Source organism: Astatotilapia calliptera, chromosome 8 (assembly GCF_900246225.1).
Source record: "Astatotilapia calliptera chromosome 8, fAstCal1.2, whole genome shotgun sequence".
In the NCBI taxonomy this organism is placed as follows: domain Eukaryota; kingdom Metazoa; phylum Chordata; class Actinopteri; order Cichliformes; family Cichlidae; genus Astatotilapia; species Astatotilapia calliptera.
This window is the reverse complement of record NC_039309.1, coordinates 18,880,840-18,903,414: the sequence shown is the minus strand read 5'-3', so window position 1 is coordinate 18,903,414 and position 22,575 is coordinate 18,880,840. Positions and strand designations below refer to the sequence as shown.

The 22,575-nt window shown below is 42.2% G+C and overlaps 1 protein-coding gene across 3 annotated transcripts in view; it reads left to right on the top strand.

The window, feature by feature from the left end:
* The window catches only part of spata20 (spermatogenesis associated 20), a 54,021-nt gene extending 39,216 nt beyond the window's left edge, over positions 1–14,805 (top strand). For all 3 annotated transcript variants that reach the window (XM_026177292.1, XM_026177294.1, XM_026177293.1), the window contains exon 16: positions 13,900–14,805. In XM_026177292.1, the coding sequence (XP_026033077.1) occupies positions 13,900–14,106 (207 nt within the window). In that variant the 3' untranslated portion in view covers positions 14,107–14,805. The remainder of the gene's footprint in view (positions 1–13,899) is intronic.
* The last annotated feature ends 7,770 nt before the right edge of the window (positions 14,806–22,575 follow it).

Here is a 22,575-nt window from a genome sequence, read left to right as displayed (position 1 = left end):
ATTTCATGCTTACTTTAATGCATTCAGGTAGCCACTTATCCTCTTTTTCCTGCTTTGTCTCTGCTATTTTGCAAATGAACATCCTTTAGATATTCAGTTTCACATTACATTCACCTCCTTCCATTCTTCTAATATTTGTTAATCTAAAGCATTACACATTCATCCATTAAGTGAGTGTTACTTTTTTTTTCTTTTCATCTTCATAAAGCAACGGTGAAGCTGCATGTACACTCATGATTCAGCAGAGTTGACAGCTTTAGTGGCATGTGTGCGATATAATCCTCTGCCCGTGTTATCTTGAGTGCTGTAGCCATGCTTGATGCTTCGTGCTTGTCCATATCTCAGCTCAGTAAATATCCTTATGCTGTGTGTGGATACACATTTACACATACATAAATACAGGCATTTTGCAACTGTATATCCCTTTGGGTCATTCTTTCCCTCTCTATAAGCTGTGAAATTCTTTCTCATGTAATCACAGGTGTAGCAAGATGAAAAAAAAATTTTGTTTGATCGTTCTTATGCTTGTAAAAAGATTTTTCCCACAGTTGTCGACAGAAGTTTGCATATATATATTTAATACTTTCTTTGAACCTTTTTTTTCTTTCCAAAGAATTACCTTTAAAAAAAACAAGTATTGTGTTCACAAGTTTGAATTTATTAAGAATTTCCTCTAATGCACACAAGGTCAAAACTATACTTACATGTTCAAATATATACATGCAATTTCACTCATATTTGGTTAAATCTCCCTTAGCAAGTTTTACTTTGACACTTGATACCCATCAGTGTATCTTTCCTGTATTTAAATAAAACTCAAGATTTGCTTTTGTCTTGGAAAACTCGCAGCATAAATTTAACTTCTGAGATTTTTTTTGAGTAAATGATTCCTCTACACAGCATGCTACGACAAAATGTAATAATTTTAGTTAAAGTTTCCAAACCTGGAACTAGGTAGACTGCAATACAGTTGCAGACTAAAGCTGACAAACACATCTTGTTTGGTGTTACTTACACTCTCCTTTTGTAGTCTAGGTTAGTTTAAATCAATCAAAAATAATGTTTTGAAATGTTGTGCTGAAAATGCTACAACTTTGTGTGTCCCATGCCTCCATATTGGTGACCCTACCTTGAACACGCATCGAACCATGGAGTTCGCCCTGGACGGCCAGCTACTGCCGGCCCTCTAGCTCCTGCTGTGGCTATGTTTGCTGTGGCTACGTTTGCCGTGGCGCTCCAGTTGCTGGACTTCTGGCTCCACGACCCCTCGTCATGGTTTGTCCGCGTGGAGGCTCAGTTTGCTCTCCCCGGCATCTCGGCTGACGACACGAAATTTCATCATGTGGTGGCATCGTTCAACCTGCTAGCCACCCGCCGTGCGATGGCCCTCCTCCGGGACCCGCCCGTGCAAGGGAAATATGTCGCCCTTAAGGACCTACTCCCGCGGCGATACACCCTCTCCGGTGCGGAGCAAGCCAAGAAACTTCTTTCCCTCTCCAGGCTGGGCAGAGGCACGGCTCTTGAACTCACGGAAAACATGTTGTCCTTGCTCGGTTCGGACGACGGAGGATTCCTTTTTGTCCATCTCTTTACCAGACAACTGCCTGTCACTGTGAGAACTGGCCTCGCCAGCTCCCCGTTTCTAGCGGCGCAGGAGTACCGCTCCCTGGCTGAAGAGGCAGATCGCATCCTGCTGGTTTCCCACACATTTGGAGTGCATGCCTCGGCCGTGGATCTGCCGGCGACACCCCCAACAGCCTTCTCCAGAGCGGACAAGCTGGCACTAACGGCAGGAACCGCTACACACCGCGGGAAAGATTTTTGTTTCTACCATCAGCGTTTTGGCGCCAGAGCGCGTTGCTGCCTGCCACAGTCGCTGACGATATGGAAAGGCTGCTCTTCATTGAAGACTCACGCTCCGGGCGCTGTTTTCTGCTGGACTCTGGCTCCCAGAAGAGCCTCATCACGCCCACCGCCGCGGACCGCTTAGCAGCAGGCCACGGACTGCAGCTGATTGCGGCTAACGGTTCTCCTATTGCAACTTATAAAGAAAGACGAGCCTCATGCTGGAAGACACGCCGGTGTGGGATGGCGGTCCGCGTTTGCTTTGCGACGTGTCTATGGGTCGCCCGTGCCCCATCGTTCCCCTTTCGTGGCACCGTCGTGTTTTCGACTCCATCCATGCTCTCTCTCACCCGGGCTTACAGGCTTCGGTCAAGCTGGTAAGCGACAAGTTTGTTTGGCCGGGCCTGCGGAAAGCGGTAAAGAATTGGGCTGCTGCGTGTGTTCTGTGCTAACGCTCGAAGGTCCACAGGCACACTCAGGTGCCCCTCGGACCATGTGCACGACAATTTGGTCGGACCACTCCCACAGTCACAGGGTTTCACACACCTTTTGACTGTGGTGGATCGCACCACCAGGTGGCCAGGGGTGGTTCCCCTGGCTTTCACGACAGCAGAGGTGGTGGCCAAGGGGTTTCTTTTGGATTTTGGGGGCCGGCAGGAGGTAGTTTCAGTGGACCAACTTAAGCCTGCACACATTCTGCAGGATGCGCCTGTGGTGCCAGCCCTCCGCCGCAGCCGCCCACCTGCTGCCGGAACGTTGGACTCTGACCCTCCCTCTGTGATCCCACCGTGCCCGTCGGCGCTTGTCCGGCAAGCGGAGGGTTCGGCCTGTCCTTCCCGGCCTGGTGAGCCCACAGCCAGTTCTCGGACTCCGCGTTTCAGTCGTTCTGGACATTTGATTAAGCCCCGGGTCCTGGACTAGTGGACTGTTTGTTTGGGTGTTCGGGGGGCTGGGCATGTGTGGCAACCCACTAGAGGGCTCTACTCACACCCAAGCTTGGCGGTGGTGGATTTAAGTAATAATACATTTTTACATTTTTAAAAAAAACTCAAAAGCCAGTTTAAAAAACTTAATATCACATTTTTACAGTGTATTTCTATTGTGATATCATTTTTATTTTAATTATTTAAAAAATACATCATCTGTGGTAGCATGTATAGATATGAAAAAGTAGCATTTCAGCACAACATTTCCAAACATGAAAACTCAATCTTTCATGTAAACTTTTGAAAGGAACAGTAGAAAACTGCTTTAACGAAAGTTTGTGTGCCCATAAATAGTTGGAAGCACTCTAAGCTGAGCCAACATCTCCCTGGCAGTCAAAGGAAGGAAAGCAGTTCTGAGCATTTTGTTCATTGACAGTGCCAAGAATCAATTTGCATTTAGTGGAGAACTGTGTTGAAGAAAATCCTGCATCAACATTACTCCGAACTGCATGCAAATTCTCTACAAGCAGTTCAGTCTTAGTCTGTCTCTTTCAGATAATTTATTTTCAAAGCAACAATTTGGATTTTGTTCCTGTTGGCTGCCTGTGTCTCCTTCCTGTACTGGTGTACTTCTTCATCTGCCTCAGCCAGTATCATGTAATTTTCACTTGGATCTCTTATCTGAAACTGATGAATGGTATCTAGTATCTGGACCTTGTAACATTCTATCGAGGAGGCAAGGCAAGTTTATTTCTTTAGCACATTTTAACAGCAAGGCTATTCAAAGTGCTTTACATAAAATTTCAAAAGACATCAAAGGTAATTTACAAAAGCAGCGTAAGAGGATATAAAAGAGCATTTAGACCAGGGATGTCAAACTCATTTTCCATTGAAGGCCACTTTGATCGCCGAGTGAAACATACATTGTGTAAAGACATTTAACTACACATTTAACTACACATTTAATTCCTGAGACATCTTACTATAAAATAAAGAAGTTCAATTTCAGTTTTTCTACACGATAAATATCTAAAAATACAGAAAAGATTCTGGCAGCTCACTGCCCAGACTGTCCCATATTTATAGAACTTACAGCTTATTGATTGATGAAAGTTTTCTTGTTTTAATTGAAACTTCTATGGTAGAAAGTAAAAAAACAGGAACTTTTCTGTCATTTAATTGTTTATCTGTTACTTAACTACTTTGGTGTAGTAAGAATGGCTATAGAGAAGATTTTTATCAGTTGTATAACTTCTAAAACTTTCTGCCCTCTTCATATTTTCCTTGCTTGCTGTCCTTGTCCTTGCTGGGCTGATTGTGGACCCTGGGCCTTATGTTTAACACACTTGATTAGACATTAAATTAGCTATATAAAATTAAAACAGTCATTTTTTGTGAAGTTGCAAGAAGAATGAAGTAGTTATTAGTACTAAAGTTAGAAATTAGTAGTTATTTTCTTTAACCCTCTAGGGTCGACGGATGCACGAGTGCGTCAAAATCACATGACCAATTTAAGACAACAAGATGGAACGATGCACAGCCTCCATTTCAACTTGTCAAAAGTGTGGACTGCAAACTATATACCAGTTTTTGAATTGTGTTGATAGGCCATGTAAAACGAGAGTTATGATAAAAGAAAAATACACGCTATCTTTGTGTCTGAATAAAATGGTATAAACAGTGTTTTCTAAGGACAGCGCTAGCAACCACTCTCCCCTTTGGAGCAAAAATTTTTTTTTTAAAGAAAAACACCCCTTTCCTATTGGTGTTAAAGTGTACCATGTCAACGAATCACAAAATTATATGTGGCATTTGGTTGTTTAGGAAGAGGGGGTAAGTTTTAGGAATGACACCAGATATGAGGTATGAGGGCTGTGCTGAAGAGAATGATACCAAACAAAGCAAGATGAACAGTTTTTAAAGGTGAAATATAGAAGTAAAATCAAAAGTAGTCAAAAACGGCCAATTATACCCTGGACCCCAGAGGGTTAATAACGCTTGAATAATTCAGTTCTGCTCACATTTTTTACAGCAGTATGAAGCTAAAATCTCAGTATACAAAGATATCCTGTAAACAGAATGGTGTTGTTGGAAAGGCTAAGAAAAATAATTGAAAACTCACTTTGTTCATTTTGTGCTGAAATTAAAAGACATACAAATATGTTCTAGCTGATCAATCTTTCACACTCAGAGCTAGTATCCATACACGTGCTGAAATTCACACAATTTCCCATAGTGAATTAGAAAGAAGCAAAATTTTAGACCTTATTTCCAATTCTGGCCCACTGTACGACTGAGAGCTAATGAAACACCTCAGATGGAGTCCAGCAGTCTTTCATCTCACACATCCAGTTAGTGGCTAGTGGTTCTCAGGGGCACAGATGTACTGTTCATCTGCCTTCCAGTGACCCTGAGTGTAAAGCCACCTGAAACAAGAGCCAAGCTCTCTGTCAAGGATTAAATTAGTTACATCTGACAAGAATCTAGATTTCTTTTGGTTCAAAAAAAAAGTTCATCTCTATTATTTTTTTCTGCTTTTGCAAAAGCAAAACAGAATGTAAATCTTTTCTTATGAGTCGATATTGAGTATTGACAAAGGCCGATTATGATAATATAATATTTTTATTATAATTATTATTATATAATAATAATTTGCAGAGATCTGTAGTATTCTGATTGATAATAATAATAATAATAATGGATTGGATTTATATAGCGCTTTTCAAGGCACCCAAAGCGCTTTACAATACCACTATTCAACAACCACATATTGTTGATGTAAGTTGATACAGATTTGAGCAGGTAAAATTCACCACAATATGCTTTGTTTAATCTATAAATATAATAATTTACAGTATATTAGAATAACCTTCAGTACACTTTTGATCAGGATATGTTTTTCAGTGCACACATAAACAAATATGTTGGACTGATTATCTCTATGCTGGACTATTGATGTTTGTTATTATCAGGTTTTATCGATCTTATAATTCCCTAAAAAGCCCCCAGCTTTGAGAGGATGAGAGTTCATTTTGCTTGTTTTTGTTTTCTCCCATATTAGTTTCTTGTCATTGGCTCCCAGTTAAATCCAGAATTGAATTCAAAATCCTTCTCGTCACATACAACATCTTGAATAATCAGGTCCTGTCATACATGCACATGATCCTAACAGAGCACTCTGGTTCCCAGAGTTTCTAAAAGTAGAGCCTTCAGCTGTCAGCTCCTCTCCCATGGAACCAGCTCCCAGTGTGACACCCTCTCTATTTTCAAGATTAGGTTTTTTTGATAGAGCTTGTAGTTGGGGCTAGATCAGATGTCCCTGAACCATCTTCTAGCTATGCTGCTTCAGGCTCAGAATGCTGAAGGACTTAATAGGATACACTGTCCACTTCTTCTCCGCTCACCTTTTTTACTCTTCACATATTTTTACGCCACTGCAGCATTAATTGTAGTCTCCTCTCTCCCTCACCCTGCTTTGTCCCGTCTCCCTATGTTGTGGTTTCATTTGTCTTCTCTTTTTCGTATCGTTTTCCTCTTACCCCCCCAAATGAATTATTATAAAGGTAAAACAGTGAAAGTTTGTCATGTCTGCTTTTCCTTCAGTGGACTTGTAGCCTCTCTCATTCACCACCACCCACATTGCTCCACCTCAGTCTGCAGCCCTCCTCGGCTCTGCTCCTCAGGCCTGAAATCAGTTCAGCTGATCTGCTGTGTATTTCACTTTTTTTTGCTCTGATTACTACTTTGGACTCTCTGCTCTGACAGTAGAAATCTGCCCAATTCTCTACACTTCCAGCCCCGGGTCAGCACCGTAGTAACCATTCATCTTTTATCTAACTACAGTGCCCTGTGTATTCATCTATCAATCACATCTAGCTGTTTCTTGCTCATGTGTCAACAATGCAGGTGTGCTGTAAATGTAAAGTGCAGCATTTTTACAGTGATTTCTGTTGGGGGTCAAATTCTCTTGGCGGCTTTAAGTAGAGGTGTTTGTAATAATTTGTCATTTTAGCCAGCACTAAAACACTGGATAAGTAATGAAGTATGAGATGATGAGTTTTATACACAGCTACATAAATGACCCTCTTGGTGGTTCTAATATTAACCAAACTAAAGCTAACCGTTGCCGTTTCAAACGTGTAGCACCAGGATGATTCTCCACCCGTGTTGTGGAGCCGTGCTTAACATTCTTCTTTAAATGTGAAGTAGGACACTTATGCATTTTGTGATGTCTTTGATATAATGTTCCCCGTTACATTAGTAAGGGAGGACCTTTGATTGGGCCTTTCCATACAACCAGATCTGCTCCACTGTTCCTCCAGAAAGATCAGCCAATCGCTGAAATGTTACTGGAGTAATGAACGACATTCTTCCAAAAAGGTAAAGGTGATTCCTCAGAACATCTTTGTATGGATTTACAGTCATCCTTCCTTCTAAGGAGACAGACCCCCACCCCAGCATAACAGAGCCAGCAGATCCTCTCCATACAGGGGTCAAGGGTTCAAGTCTTTTTCCTTCATTAGTCACCCGCCTGTATATCTGGGATATTTCAGACTACTGGCCTCGTCCTTGTATCACTCATATGTCAGATTTTATCGCTTTAGCATTTCTAACTTGGCGTGACTTTTACGACATTAAAAAATGAGAATCTTCTTTCATCTTAAACACAACAGAAGCTGATGAAGTGTGCCGTAGGTGTCAGGGCCTGATTGAAGAGAGAGGCTGTTAATTCTGCTCAGATCCCAAGGCATTCTCACATCTTGCTGCAGACACAGTTTGATTTAGTGAAGAGGGTCCTGTAGAGACTGTCAGCAGCTGAAAACTGATGCCCAGCTTGACAAAAGACAGAACACACTGCCAGAACAGGCTCGCCCACTCATTCTAACTCGGGTCAGACGGTGTGTGTGTGTGTGTGTGTGTGTGTGTGTGTGTGTGTGTGTGTGTGTGTGTGTGTGTGTGTGTGTGTGTGTGTGTGTGTGTGTGTGTGTGTGTGTGTGTGTGTGTGTGTGTGTGCGCGCGTGCAGGCTTATTTTGTAGTTTTTTTCCTTATGTCTGTATTCGTAGCTCTTGTGTCAAGTAATGTGCATAATTTTGGACATTAGCTTGATTCTACATTTTCGTGTCAGTCTTTTTAATTCTCTGGATTTAAAAAAAACAAACTGGGAGAACATCAATGATATTGTCACATTTCAGTAACCTGCTGTGAAACTCCTGATATTCATGCACATGATAAGCTGATTTACACCCCCACCACTGCCACCCACCTAAACATTTCTGCACATTTAACACACCCTTCCTTTGACAGCAGTGGTCTTTGTGAGCAGGACAGTGGGAACTCCACACTGTAAAAACTGTTAAGCGTTAGCTTGAAGAAGACGAAACACCTCAAATATGAGGCGGTCCAAAATTTTAATCCATAGGAAAGCCTCAGATCCTCGTCAGAGCCCTTGTGTGTCATAACTGTTTTTGGAAGGATAAGGAAAGCTTCCAGATTCTTGCTTTTAATGTGGTGTAGGTGATCATATTTGGAGTCTGAGTTTAAACTGAATATTAAGCCTTGCATTAAAATGTGCACTTAGTTGAAGTGTGTTAACTGTTCTGGATATTATATAGTTAAGTGTAGAAAAAGGCAGATTTTGATCTCTATGAAGAGTTTGAGCTCAATCCTGCTTAATGCTCCCAAATCAGCCGAATCCGTTCCCGTTTCTCTGACCTTCTCCTTCCTCTCAAATGTCTCCTGTCCAGTTTTCTTTCTGGCACACTCACCTCCTCTCATCCTTCTCTCTTGTTGAAAAGATAAATAAATGAACCCAAGGGTAAAGTTAAAGTCACTGGATGACTGGTGATATGAGCAGCACACTGTCACAGAATGTACGTAAAAGCGTGAATTTGTCTGTTTCTGTCCTGGGGCAGAAGTCCAGATGTCAGGTTGCAGTGATGACTGAGCAGCACACAGTGAGCATGCATGCATGTGTGTGTGTGCGTGTGTGCGTGCAAGTTGGACAAAACAAAAGTTAGAGGGATGGGGGAAGTAATTCTCTTCACGCTTGACTGCGTGTAGAACTGTGATTGCTCTTCCTCAGGTGTGACAGCGGCTCCTGAAAGCACGCATTCGATGCGATCATTGTGTGAGTTTAGCCCCCAAGTTGTGCGGATGCTAAGTATGATAAAATGATTTCCGAATCTGCGTGTGTGTTTGCGAGTTGCTGTCAGCACAGGTACGGCATGTTCTTTTTAAATGTCTGAGCTCTTCTGCTTTGGCAGAATGAGAGATGTAGAGTGGGAGGGAGCTGTCAGTGTAGGGACATTTAACGGGTGGGAGGTGTGTGTGTGTGTGTGTGTATTTGTTTCAGGGTTGCCCAGTATGAGGGGATTAACCCTGTGGGAGTTTGCACTCTCATGTGTAGCCAACTGTGCTGTCTGCTACAGCTTCACACACACACACACACACACACACAGACTCTTCGTTCAGTCCGTCACATCCACAAGCCTTCGTGTGTACATTCACACATAATCTGGATCTGTCTGTCTCTGTTTCTTTGTTTCAGCTTCACACACACACACACACACACACACACACACGCACGCGCGCGCGCGCGTCGTTTCCAGCACCGAGGGGTCTGTGCAGATCGTGTTGTTGTGACACAGACTGACTACTGAGCGACCTTTAAGTTGAGGCCACGTGGCTGGATGTGGTCTGAACCCAGGGAGGGACGGCATGAAGCCAAAAGAAGAATCAAGTCAGGGTGGAAAAGGTTCAGTTTGGCAGGGAAATCCTCCTCTGGTCGCTATGACAACGGTCACACCAATATGAACACACTCCATCATGCTTCTTCCCAGTCTTCCCCTGATTTAATGCCCAAAAATGTTTGTAGACAGCTCTCTCCGGTGCTCGGTGTGATGTTTCCACAGTTTTCTGTTTTTTAGTGCCAAAATTATTTATCATCTGAGCTTCTTCAAACACGTAAGCCTGCATGAATTTTGAGAAGATAAGATGTGGGCAGCATCCTTTCATGCTCCCCTTAAGGAAGAATTTTCTTTACCACACAGCATATTTAGTAATAGACACAGAAGTAGTTCAACACAGCAGCACGGTGGCACGGTGGTTAGCACTGTTGCCGCACAGCAAGAAGGTCCTGAGTTCAATTCCAACATCAGGCTTTCTGTGTGGAGTTTGCATGTTCTCCCCGTGTTTGCGTGGGTTCCCTCCGGGTACTCCGGCTTCCTCCCACCGTCCAAAGACATGCAGCTTGTGGGGATAGGTTAATTGGATAATCCAAATTGTCACTAGGTGTGAATGTGTGAATGAATGTGAGTGTGAATGGTTGTTTGTCCCTGTGTGTTGGCCCTGCGACAGACTGGCGACCTGTCCAGGGTGTACCCCGCCTCTCGCCCTATGACAGCTGGGATGGGCTCCAGCGCCCCCCGCGACCCTGAAAAGGATAAGCGGAAGCGAATGGATGGATGGATGGATTTGAGCGGCGTAATCTATTGATAGTTTTTTGGCTTTTGAAGTGCAGATGGCTATCGGCACAAATGAGCATCTAAATGGCTGAGTGGAGCACTTGGGGAGCTCTGAGACAGCCAGTGAATGAGAAGGCTCACTGAGACGGGGTGAAGAGGATGCAAACAGTTCCGCATGGTGGCCCGGGTGAGTGCTGGCTGGCACGCTTACAGAAGAGGAGAGTCTCCTCCAGCAGACAATTTTGTCTAATGACTAAAGAACAATTAGCGATGAAAGCAGGATCGGGAGTACCTGTGTGCTCTAGTTTATTACAGCCACCTGTACATGTGGACATGTAACAGGGTGCAGCGTTATTGTACGGAGTGGATCACAGTACACGGATAAGCTCACATTAACATGTCCTACACACCCCCACGTGCACTCGCATACTACAGGTTGAATTAATCGGAATAATAACAATACATTATTGATGACTGTGTCAAAACAGCTGTAGATAGAAGACCAAAAACATACATCTGAAAGGCAAAGAGCAGGATTTCTGTTTATATCTATACTGTATATTGCAGTGCAGTGTCAGTGTGTGTATTAGCATTATTAATCAGTGTTAATAATGTGTGAAGTTGATTAATGTGCTTCACATTGCTGTATGCACTTCAGAGTTACTGCCTATTTCAATTTAAATATGGATGTTTCTAGCCACTGGGTAACCCATAGGAAGATGAAGGACCGTGATATTTTACTGTATCATTATTTATGTTTAATCCATACTTCATACTGATCATTATGTACTCTGTGAAGGGATGACCTTTCTAATATTCCCAGATCACAGTTCTGATATATTAATGTTGTTTTATCACTGATACCAAAACAGTGTTTCGATCTTTTTATTAAATGCTTTGCTAGCAGCTCTAAGAGTTAGTACTGCAGCACAGCAGCATTTAAGGAATCACAGGGACAGCTGGGTAATGCTGATGATTAGCAGGTTTGTGTTTAACAGGTTTGCCATTAGAGTTGAGCATGTTAGCAAATTTGGACTAAATGCAAAGTACAGCTGACTTTGATGGGAATGATATTCATTGTCAACCATATAGTTGTGCAAAAGGGAAGTGTCGGAGGGTAACTGGACTCATTAAGATGCATCATCTAGGAATTATACATCTCTGTGAATTGTATCAGTATCTGAAAGTGACGACCTTAACAATTAGGAAAAAATCTATTAAAGACCTGACACAATATCAGAGAGATGCATCAGTTGTTTACTGAGCATTCAGCACAATGGTCTCTGTCAAATGGTGGCTGTCAAGAAGACATTCTGAAGGAAGGGAAACTGGGAGAAAAGGCTGAGGTATCCCACATTACACAAGATCTGGACTAACAGGACTAAACCAATGTCGGCAGGAAGTCAGCAACGATGTACAATAGTGAGTGTCTACAGCCATCTGTAAGACACGGTGGAGGCTCTGTCATGGTTTGGAGCTGTTGTTGGAGAACTTGTCAAAATTGATGCAATTTATCAATCTAGGAAAGTACTTTCAGATTTTGACCCACCATTCAATACCAACTGGGAAGGATGTGAATCGCAATGGCTGCATTTTTCAGCATGACAGTGTAAACACACGGTCAGTGCAGGAACAGCGAATCTGGATAGAAAAGCACACTATCGAACACTGTCAGTCATGGATTGGCCTCCCCGCCTGGACCTCAGCACTATTGAAGCAGTGCGGCATCTCGACAAAGAACACAACGAAAGGCAGTCGACCTCCAAAGAAGAGAAAGGGGACGTCTGGAGAACTATTCCTGAAGACCCATAAGACTACTTTGGGGGATTTCCTTACCTGGATGATTTTGCATACATCAAGATGTTCCTGAAGACTGTCTGAACAAACAACAGGAAAGCTTTCCTAAGATAGTTCAGGCTGTGCTAAAGGATAAGGTGGTCATTTGTCTTACTAGCAAACGTACAATTTATTATTGGAAAAACAAACAAGACCTGATTAAGTTCATCTGCTGTGTGGATAAAACAGTGCAGAGGTTTAACCTACCTGGCTCAAGCTTGTCTTAGATGTTTATATACTGCAGATACTCTGTCGATCATTCAAACCTGTAACCAGTGTTTGTTTCCTATACTGCCTCTGGTTGTCAGCTTATTATACCGACGGTCATGTCAGTCTACTCAAGAAGTTTCACCTCTACCCTCCTGCAGTCGTCCGATCTCGTCTCCTTTCTCCTTCCTTTTCTCATTTTTCCCTCCGCTCCTTGTTTGTATTGTCATTTCTCGCTCCGTTGTGAACCAGAGGTGGTGCAGGGCCAGGAGGAAATGACACGTGTCTGACAGGAAACCGCCCAGGGACCAGACAGGGCAGCTCTCTTTAACTTCGCTCTGCTGCCTGTCCAACACTGCAGTGACACACAGACATGCACAAAGACAGGCAGCCGGTTTTTCTCTCTCTGGTGACCTGAAGCCCAAATTCACATTCTTGTGAATACATACTTAAATTATTTGTTTGGGTTTTTGTCTTTTTTTTAAAGCGTCATTGCTGCAGGCAGGACTGGTGAACCACGCATGTATCCCCCACACAGACACACACATAATAATTTCTTGACTTGGTGTGGGCATGACAGCATAGCAGCCACTGACCCACGTTTGAATGTGGTGTTTTTGGGAGGGTTATTTTGGGTGAGTGTATGGGAGTAGTACAGCTGTATTAAAGGAATAAAGAGAGCAATCATGATCAGCACGAGGCCGCGCTGTGTGCCGAGATGATGCGTTGACACAGAAATGGTTTAAAGATGTAATTACACTGAACATCTTTCTCCCGGACAGTAACACTCTTCTTTAGTGACTGGACTGCTGCCACACAGATGGAAGTAACATAAAAATGACAATCCAATTACTCAAACCATTTTCACGCTTGGCCAAATGGCGACAACTGACTTTCTTTCTTTTTTTTTTTTTTTGTATTAAAACAAATGGTTTCTATTTACTGTTCCAGCACTCGTTTGATTTTTCTGCTTCTCAGCTGTAATTCCTGTGTCCCACACACAGAATTCCAGTTTTCCATGATGCTAAAACAAAATGTGTGTATGCATTAGGAATTAGCATACAGGAGGGGCTAGCTTCACTGAAATCACTGCCTTTGAGCAGATGCACAATACTTCAACTCAGTTCACTTTTATTAATTTACAAGCATAACAGCATGTCTTCTGTTTGATGTCAGTGAGAGCAGCATACTAATATGGTCATATCAGGCACATGTCAGCATAGAAGCCACACCCCAGAGTAGAAGCCACACCCACCTGCTGTTCAAACCTTTTGTCTTTGAGGGACAGCCAATCAAAAGAAGCCTGATTTAAAGCGAAGACCATAGGAGTTAAAGTGGCTTGTTTGAGACAGAGGATGGTCTACCAAGTACTAGCTGGAGATGAGATGTTAACTATTTTAACTGGAGCTTGGATTGAGTTTAATTAACCTCTCTTAATCCCGATTTGTTAATTAGAGATTCAGCACGTACGCTTCTATATGCAAACATTATCCTAATCTTGAAGCATAAATGTTATCATAATGGCGAACTGATTTATGGTCAAAGAAATGTTTACTGCACCTTGTTGATCAGTTCTGTCCTTGTAATCTGATGCCACATACTTTTTGCTTGGCTCTTTCAGGTCTTGATGCTCGCTGATGGGGACACGGAGAGTTTCCTGTGCCAGCGCCTGCCCGTCCTCTCCTCCATGTCGCAGCTGCGCGGTGTAGCCACAGCCTACGTCTGTCAGGACTTCACGTGCTCTCTGCCCGTCACCGACCCACAGGAGCTCCGCCGGTTACTCCTGGACGGAACTACAGAACACGCAGATAGAATGACAGCTGAATAAACTGACCGAGCATGTTATCCTCAAAAACTGCTCTTCTAAGACCTGCAGCTCAAGCCTAGTTCTTTTTTTGTTGGATGTGGCTAGTGAGTCCGGCTTTGCCATCACTGGATGGCGGTGCTTTAGCAGCTGATGTTGGTAGGGGTAGGGCTAAGGAATCTTGAGGGTGTCGTCCTGCTAGCCATTCCACATCTGTTACTCCAGCCTGTTCTTTATCAGCAATACCAGGTATTACCTCAAATATCAGCTCCAGGTTTTAATTCAAATCAATGTGTAGAAATGCTCAGATGAGCTAAGCAACAGTGGCAATCTGAAAAACCTGTAGCAACTTTGCAAAAAGTTGTAGCTTTACCGTTACCCCAGAAGATCCCTAATAGAGGATAAGCTGAGAGCCCTTTAAATGAACTGGGCCGATAACATTTTGCAGAGGGACCTCTCCGGCATGCGTTCCAGCTCCTGTGTTCACGACACACGGATTTGACAGAGGAGACCTGCCTGGCGGCGGTTGATTTGTGTGTAACCGTGTACATACATTTTAAAAACCATTGCATATGATGCTTTTATCTGTGAGGAGCGAGTCTACTGAAACTGTTGCACAAAAGATCCGCCTTGTGAATGTTGTCTTTACCTTTAGACATCATAAAAAAACAGAGCATGTATATTCACAACCCCCAAATAATAAATCTATTTCTCCTACAAGCAGTGGGTGTTTGATTTTTGGATTGATGCTTCTGTTTTGTTTGAATGTGCTGCGTTATGTAATGCAGCTATAAAGGTGCCCAGAATAAGTGTCATTTTTGTGGTGTTCGTTTTTGTCTGTGACGTCCAAGATGGGGAAATTCCATGAAGGAGTGAGTGAGTCTGTCCCAGCAGCGTTTTTCTTCTCTGTACTATAAATACTCGTACAGAGAGAAGCCGTCAGTTGTGTATTCTCTTGCTGTCTGTTTCCCGCTGTAGGCTGGGCCAATGTAATGTAAACATTGTGTGAAACACTTGGGAGTGTGTGTATTACTGCGTGTGTTTTAGGGAGACACAGATGGACCGCCGATGTCGAGGCAGGCAAGTCTCTGAGGGTCGTCCTCTGGGCTGCGGAAGCAAAGCGAGAAGAAAAAGACGAGAGGAGAAATGCAAAGTTTCCGCAATGGTGGCGGCAGATTCGTGTCCTTCACCTCGCATCCACCGCTGTCCTTTAACAACACGCAGACCATCTGCACTTGTTTACTTTTGTCTCTGTACTTTTGTCAGCCAAGTCTCCGCCCTCCCCTCCTTTTTTTCGTGTCACCTTAAGATTGAGGAGGGATCATATTGGCAGACGGCTGCTTCTGTGGAAGAAGAAGTAGCCAAGAGGAAAACAAGGCTGTGGGGAGGAAGAACATGAGGCAGAGGGAGAGAGATTTGAATGAAATGTCCCAGCATCACTTTTCTTAACTTATCAGACTGTGAGCGGTTGTTCTTTCTGTCTGTTGAAACATTTGGATGCTCCTTTTCTTGTATTTCCACACCGCTCTCTCTCGCTTGCTTCCTTCTCCTCCCTTTCCTCTCATCTTCTCCCAGGATTGGACCCTTCTGTCTTGGTGGCATATACACACTGGCCATTCCACTGCTGTGCCATTGGCATTGAAAGCATGTTGGAGCCTCTGTCTCATTTATTGAATCCTAGTCTACAAGCACACACAGTCCCCCTCCTTCCATCACTCCTCTCATTATTGTTCTCCACTAATTGTTTTGATGAGCTGCACAAGCTAAATTTTAATTAGCACTGAGATTAGTGTTTGACCCCAGCTAACCTGACGGCCCGCTAATTATGAAGTTGTAATCTGCATGCCTCAGATCTTAGTCATGATATGAATGATAAACTTGTACATTTTGAGCAGCACCTTTGTAGAAAGAGGCTAAATGGAGTGCATACGCAAAAGGCATGACACAGTAATACAGCTGTGCACATAAAGGAAGAGATGTTTTAATAAGGTTTTTGTTAATCGTTTTTTTGAAAGATATTTTACTCATTTTTAAATAAAAATACTTAATCTGCACTTCTTAATTAAATTTTAATTTAATTTCTATAATATATCACAATTTATGAGATTTAGTTTCAAATCCACAAAAAAAGAAGACTGGTTTCTAAGTCTGCACATACAGAGGGAGGAAACAATTATGTGATCACCTGCTGAATTTGTTAACTTGCTCAGTCACAAAGAAATGAACAGTCTCTAATTTTTATGACAGTTTCATTTTAATAGAGAGAAAGAGAAAGAATATTGACCAAAAATCCAGAAGGAAAAACACATTACATAAAGGTTATGACACAAAGAGCTCCATTCCCACAGTCAAGCACGGAGCTGGAATAACATCTAAAGTCGGGGCTGTTTTTCCACCAAGGGTACGACAACTTCACCGCATTAAGGGGCCAATGGACCAGCATGTGGCGTAAAATCTAAAGATGGGTCTTCTAACATGACTAAAGAAGAAGCCCATTAAAGTTATAGAGTAGGCTAGCCAGTGTCCACACCTCAATCCTATAGAAAATCTTTGGAGGGAGCTTCAAGTTGCTAAGTGATAGCCATGAAAGGATTTAAAGTTTCTGTAAAGAGGAGTTAGCCAAAATCTCACCTGAAATGAATGCACACCTGGTGGTCAACCTCAAGAAATGTCTTCCTGCTCTGCATGCCAACAATGGTTTTTCCAACAAAAATGTTCACGCGATGTCATGCACATTGCTCAAAAGTTGCATGCTGTTTTGGCCATGATACAGCCACCAGTTGCTAGCTTAAAATGCATATTCCTCGACTGTTTGGCAGTGGTTCTTGTAGGCTTCCTAGAGAGTCTCTCACTGCAGCAAAAACCTCCTAGTCCTTATCTAGTCAAGTCATCTTTATTTATATAGCACATTTAAAAGACATCAAGTGTCGGCCAAAGTGCTGAACAGAGGGATAATATAATTAAAAAGAGTTAAAATAGATAAGATGAAAACATTATAAGACATCCATGTATGTTTGTAAAAAATATGTGTACATGCAAATATGCACATACATGTACAAAAATGTACACATTCACACATAAGCACACATACGTGAACATAAAATACATGTATACGTATATACACATTTCCACAGTTGCCTGTAGATGTTCATGTTTATCTGTAAATAATTGCTAACAACTAGCCTAGCAACAGTAAAAATCTGAGCTAGCAAAGGGCTACAAAAAGGTTTGTAGGACTGGGGCTCACATTGTTGCCATGATTGTCGCACATCCAAAATGACAGATAAGTTAACGTCATGTGGTTAGCGGTTGCATGTCTGCAACCACTTAATAAAAGGGTCGAGCTGCATTGTGGAACAATTTAAAATTGAGTGTTTTATTGGTATGTTTTTTAACCAAATGCTATATAAAGAGAGTTGTGAACCTGTAAATATTTTTAACCAGTCTAGCCTCCTAAAAGGTTTATTAGAGCAGGTGACATGCCTCTCCACTGATAAAAGCTGATAAAAGTTTGGATATGAACATGAAGATGGTAAGACCAAGCAGAGCTGAAACCATCTCAAAGATCCTGTTGGAAAATATGATGATGTACATTGCTGCCATAGTTGCGTTTCCTGTTTTGAATGCGATTTGCATTTTCCAAATGTTTAGAGAGAATTGATGTATATCCTACATTTTGTGTGGGTTGGATGTAAACAATGAAGTGAAGCTAAAATTATAGAGCTGTATTTGTCTTGTTATATAATTCCTTATTATTTAGCGTGCATGTGTTTCGTGACTCCGTTCTGGTTTTTGAACGGACATTAAGTGTGTGGAACGATCTGTGTTTTAGATGAAAGCAAGTGTCTGTAAAACAAGGCTCTCTCAGGTTATGTGTGTCTGTGTGTGTGTGCGTGTGCTGTTGTCCTTGCTATCAGACATGGCTGCTGTGTTTCAGTCTGTGTTATAATGAGGCCACAGGGGGCCGGGAACAGCAACACACCAACTTGGAGGAAAGGAGGAACATTCAGCAGAGGGGGAGGTGTTGCGTACTTTCTGTCACCCAGCTCACGAGTCTTAAGGTTTTCTCTCCACTCCTGATGTGTTCTTACAGGACATTTCATTTCTCAAACTGTTTAAGATGCTTTGTTTAAAAGGAAAAGAAAAATCTTTGAGAAAAAACTTTCTTTTTAATAAAAATAAAAATGTTGTTGTCACTTGTAAATAATTAGATACGTGCATTGTGTGTTTATGTGAATCTGTGAAAACACTTCAGATATCTGAAATATGGAATCAACACTGTAAATGTGTGTGTGTGTGTGTGTGTGTGTGTGTGTGTGTGTGTGTGTGTGTGTGTGTGTGTGTGTGTGTGTGTGTGTGTGTGTGAGAGAGAGAGAGACAGTCAAAACAGGTATCACAACACTGGAACTTGTCTGATAAGACCTAAACCTCCTGGAGAAAATCAGTACCGCTTATCAGCCCAGGCTGGTACTTTGTTGATTACACAAAGCAAAAATAGAGTTAAACTGGGAGAGCGGGGTCCCAAGGATTCAAACGAGCTGATGCACCATTATTTCACACTACAAGGGAAGTTGCTGAGGTGCTAAGGTTGAGCAGGTAGGGGGGCTATAGCTCAGGCAGCAGGCGGAGCAGGTCATTTACTAACCTGGAAGGTTGGTGTTTTGATTCCGAGCTGCTCCAGTCTGTTTGCCAGAGTATCCTGATGCAAAAGGTGTCTTTGTACAAAATACTGAGCCCTGAGTTGCTTAATGTGTTCTCATTGGAGTATGAATGTAGAAAAGCACTATATAAGAACCAGATCATGTGCCAAGTGAGGTGGACTTGAAAGTTAGTGTTTTTTAACTAATAAAGCTAATACAAAAGATTTTAACGCATTATTAAATTAACATCAACGACAAGCCTTACCTGCCTTACGTTTGACTCTAAACTACTTTGGTGTAGAATGGAGTTCATGGTTGACACAATGTATAAAGGAACCCCCAGATTCTTTGGCTGCAAAACAAGCCCGAATCGTTATACTTCCACCACCGTGCTTTACGGCTGGTATGTGGTGTTTGGTTTGCACCTAACCTGGTCCTGTGCATGATAGTGACTTATCGCCCCTTTGATCTTGTTGGTCTAAAGAACATTGTTGAAGTCTTGTCATTTGTCCTGCCATATTCTTTAAAGAGAAAAAAAAAACTTTCTCCTGGCAACACATCCAAAGCATTAGATGGATTGCTGCAGTCTTTGATTGTACTTAAATAAATGAACTTCATTTCAGTTCAATTCGGTTCAGTACTTCTTTGCTATTCCAGTTTCCATATTTGCTTCTAATTTTTCGTCTTTCAGTGCTGTCTGGATTTCCATGACTTCCTTTTGTTTGCAATTTCAGTTTCCTGGTTCACTTTTACATTTTCTGTCTTTGCTTCTTGGATTTCTTTTTTGGCCTCCTTGAGCTTTCTCTGGAATTCCATCAGTTCTTTTTTTGTGATTTCAGTTTGCATCTTTGCCTGTTTTTATTTCCTTGTCCTCTACTTCCAATTCAGTCTGCATTTCCATCAGTCCCATCTTTGCTTCTTCGGGTTTCAGTTCTGCTACCTCAGCTTGCAGTTGTGCAATTTCAGTTGCATGTTTTGCTGCTTCACTTGCTTTCACTTGCTTCTGGATCTCTTTTTTCTTCTCTCCCAGCACTCTCTAAACTTCTATCATTTGTTTCTTTGTCATTTCTGTTGCCTTCCCTACTGTTTCATTTTCCTCCTTTGCCTTCTGTATTTCCTCTTCCAGAGCTCACTGGACTTTTCAGTCCCTCATTTTCAGTTTTGCCTATTCAGTTGTCTTCTTTGCTGTTTCCTTTTCCCTCTTTGCTTACTGCATGTTTCCCCTTTCTAGTGCTCTCTGCCTTTCCCTCATTGCCATTTTTGCCTTTTCAGTTTCTTTGTTTGCCTTCTTCATTTTCTTTTTCTTCTCATCAAGAGCTCCCTGGAACGCCATCAATTGATTCAATGTATTTTCTGGCTCTTTCTTTGCTTCTTTGTTTTCCTTCATTTCTAAAGTTTTAGTGTGTGGAGCAGTGCTCACTAATCCTTTTGTAGAACTTTGGTTGTCCATTTCAGGATTTCAGAGAGGCTGTATGCAATAAAAAATAATCATACGATAATAACTTTATTTGTATAAAGTTTTTTAAACATAGTTACAAAGATCCTCAGATATAAAATATAAGCGTAGATGTCCCAAAAACAAACACGTCTTCCATATGTTCACACACACACACACACACACTTTCATACATTACATACTTGGAGAAATTTAAAGCTGCTGATGAACCTTTCTCTCAGCAGTCCAGCCAAACTTTGGATAACCCAGCTTCCTGTATTTCAGGTTAATTAGTTATTCTAAATTAGCCATAGGTTGAATGGGTGTCTGTATGGGAACTGTGTTTGTCCTGTAACAGACTGGTGACCTCTCCAGGCTGTAAATTTGATAAGTGGAAATGGTTGGATGGATGTTCTGCAATGATGAGTTAGTCTAGTCTAGTGATGAAGAAAGAGTTCTCTGTTCAAAATTCATCATCACTTGATCCAAAGTTCAAGAGGCAGGAGGATGAAAAACATTACATTCAAACACTGAGTTGTTGCCACAGTGTCACCTCCTTTACCTTTCTGTATCTGCTCCTCCTTGCTTTCTCAGTTTGACATTTTAGCTAACTTATGTGCATGACAGAATTGTGTAGGCAGGAGTGTTGGATCATGGCTCAGACTATATCAGAGGCAACAGCATGTCAAAAGCAGTCATGGGCAGCAGAGTGCATCCAGCCAGACACTGTCAGGCCAACTGATGGCTGGGTTGGAGGTGGAGGGATAATAGAGTCATGGACACAGCCTAGATGGGAAACAACATACTTGATCTTGACATTTCAGCACAAACAGCATGCATCCATGTATTTTTGGTTATTTATGGTGTCACACAGTTTGTTTGTTTTTTCCCAGAATGTATGAATTTCCTTTAAACGTGAGAACACAGAACACAACATCTGTTGCAGCACCTAGCTTCTCTTAATAGCAGTGTCACTACTGATGTTGATATGTCAGTGCTGATATTATAGCAATGAAAACTTTGTTACACATTGGTAAGACAAAAGCCAGCCATCATTGTCATTCCCGTATTCATTTGTGTACAACCAAAACAACTTGGACCGCCCATAAAGGGAACAACTGTTAGGATCATCTGAAAGGTAGATTATCCAAGTCGATGTGATAAATCATTTCCACCAAAAATTACTCGTGCAGTTAGTTCTGCTTTGGTGTCTTTCAAGATCAAACCTGCTATTCAACAGGTTTACGAGCAGAAGTTCAGGTAATTTCCATTATAACTGAATTATGGTGGGCAGAATCCATGGGCTCCATCTTCCAATAATGAGCAAATTTCTTACCTAGACACTAGCATTAATGGTCCCAGCTTTGGGCCCACCATTTCTGTGGTGCCATGCTGGTACCACCAGTTATTTTATATATGGAAATACATGGAACTGACACCACATCTGTAGAAACAGTCTACAAGTATGATGGAGTCACTGCATATCAGGCTAGTCCCACTTTGTAGTCAGCGTTTCAGGTTTTGTGCCCCCTCAGACCACTGTCTCCAAGAATTTAGCATGGTTAGTCCGAGCACTCCACAAGCCTCGGAGAGGTAGAAGTGTGCCAGATCCACCAAGTGTCATTCTCTATCTCTGGGGCTGCGTTAAGTCAACGCAAACTCATGGTAACACCACAGAAGTGCTTTACAAAAACTGGAAATAGTAAATAAATTATTAAGGTGCAATGGAGGACGAAGCCATGTTAAGATTTGCAGCTTAGCTCAGCAAACCATAGTGTGTCTGTGTGTGTTTTGGGGTAACGGACTGGTTCTCATAAAGCCGTGTAAGTTCTCAGTTAGTCAGGTCATTGCGGTCTAAATCTTCTTATATGGTGCATTTCCACTCCAAGTACTTAAAGTGCTTAATGCAACATGGCTCATTCACCCATTCATACAAGCACTTTTTTCTTAGTGCTTATATGAACATTCACACTGTGATGAATCCAGTGGAGAGGAACTTGGAGTTAGTATCTTGCCAAAGAATATTTAGGATGCAGACTGAAAAACCAGGGATCAAACCACAAACCTTCTGATTAATAGATGGCTTGCTCTGCCTCCCTACCCAACAGTTAAGTCTGTAGGCTACTGCTAGACCGTCATGTTGGATGAAGGGTGGAGAGAACAAACTACACGAGAGAACAAACTACACCTACCGGGTCACAGGTAGAGAGAAAGCGAGTGTACCATGAGGTCTTGCACTGCAAAGTTTTTATCAAGAAGTTTGGCTGGCAGCTCAGCTGAAAGACCAGAGGTTAACGGCTACCAGCCTGACGGTGTTGTTTGTGTTGTTCCTACATCACTACAAAAATCCAGGCTCAACAATGCCCATTTTTGCAATGTCAAGCTTTAGAATGTGGAGGAAAAAGAAAAGAAATGCTT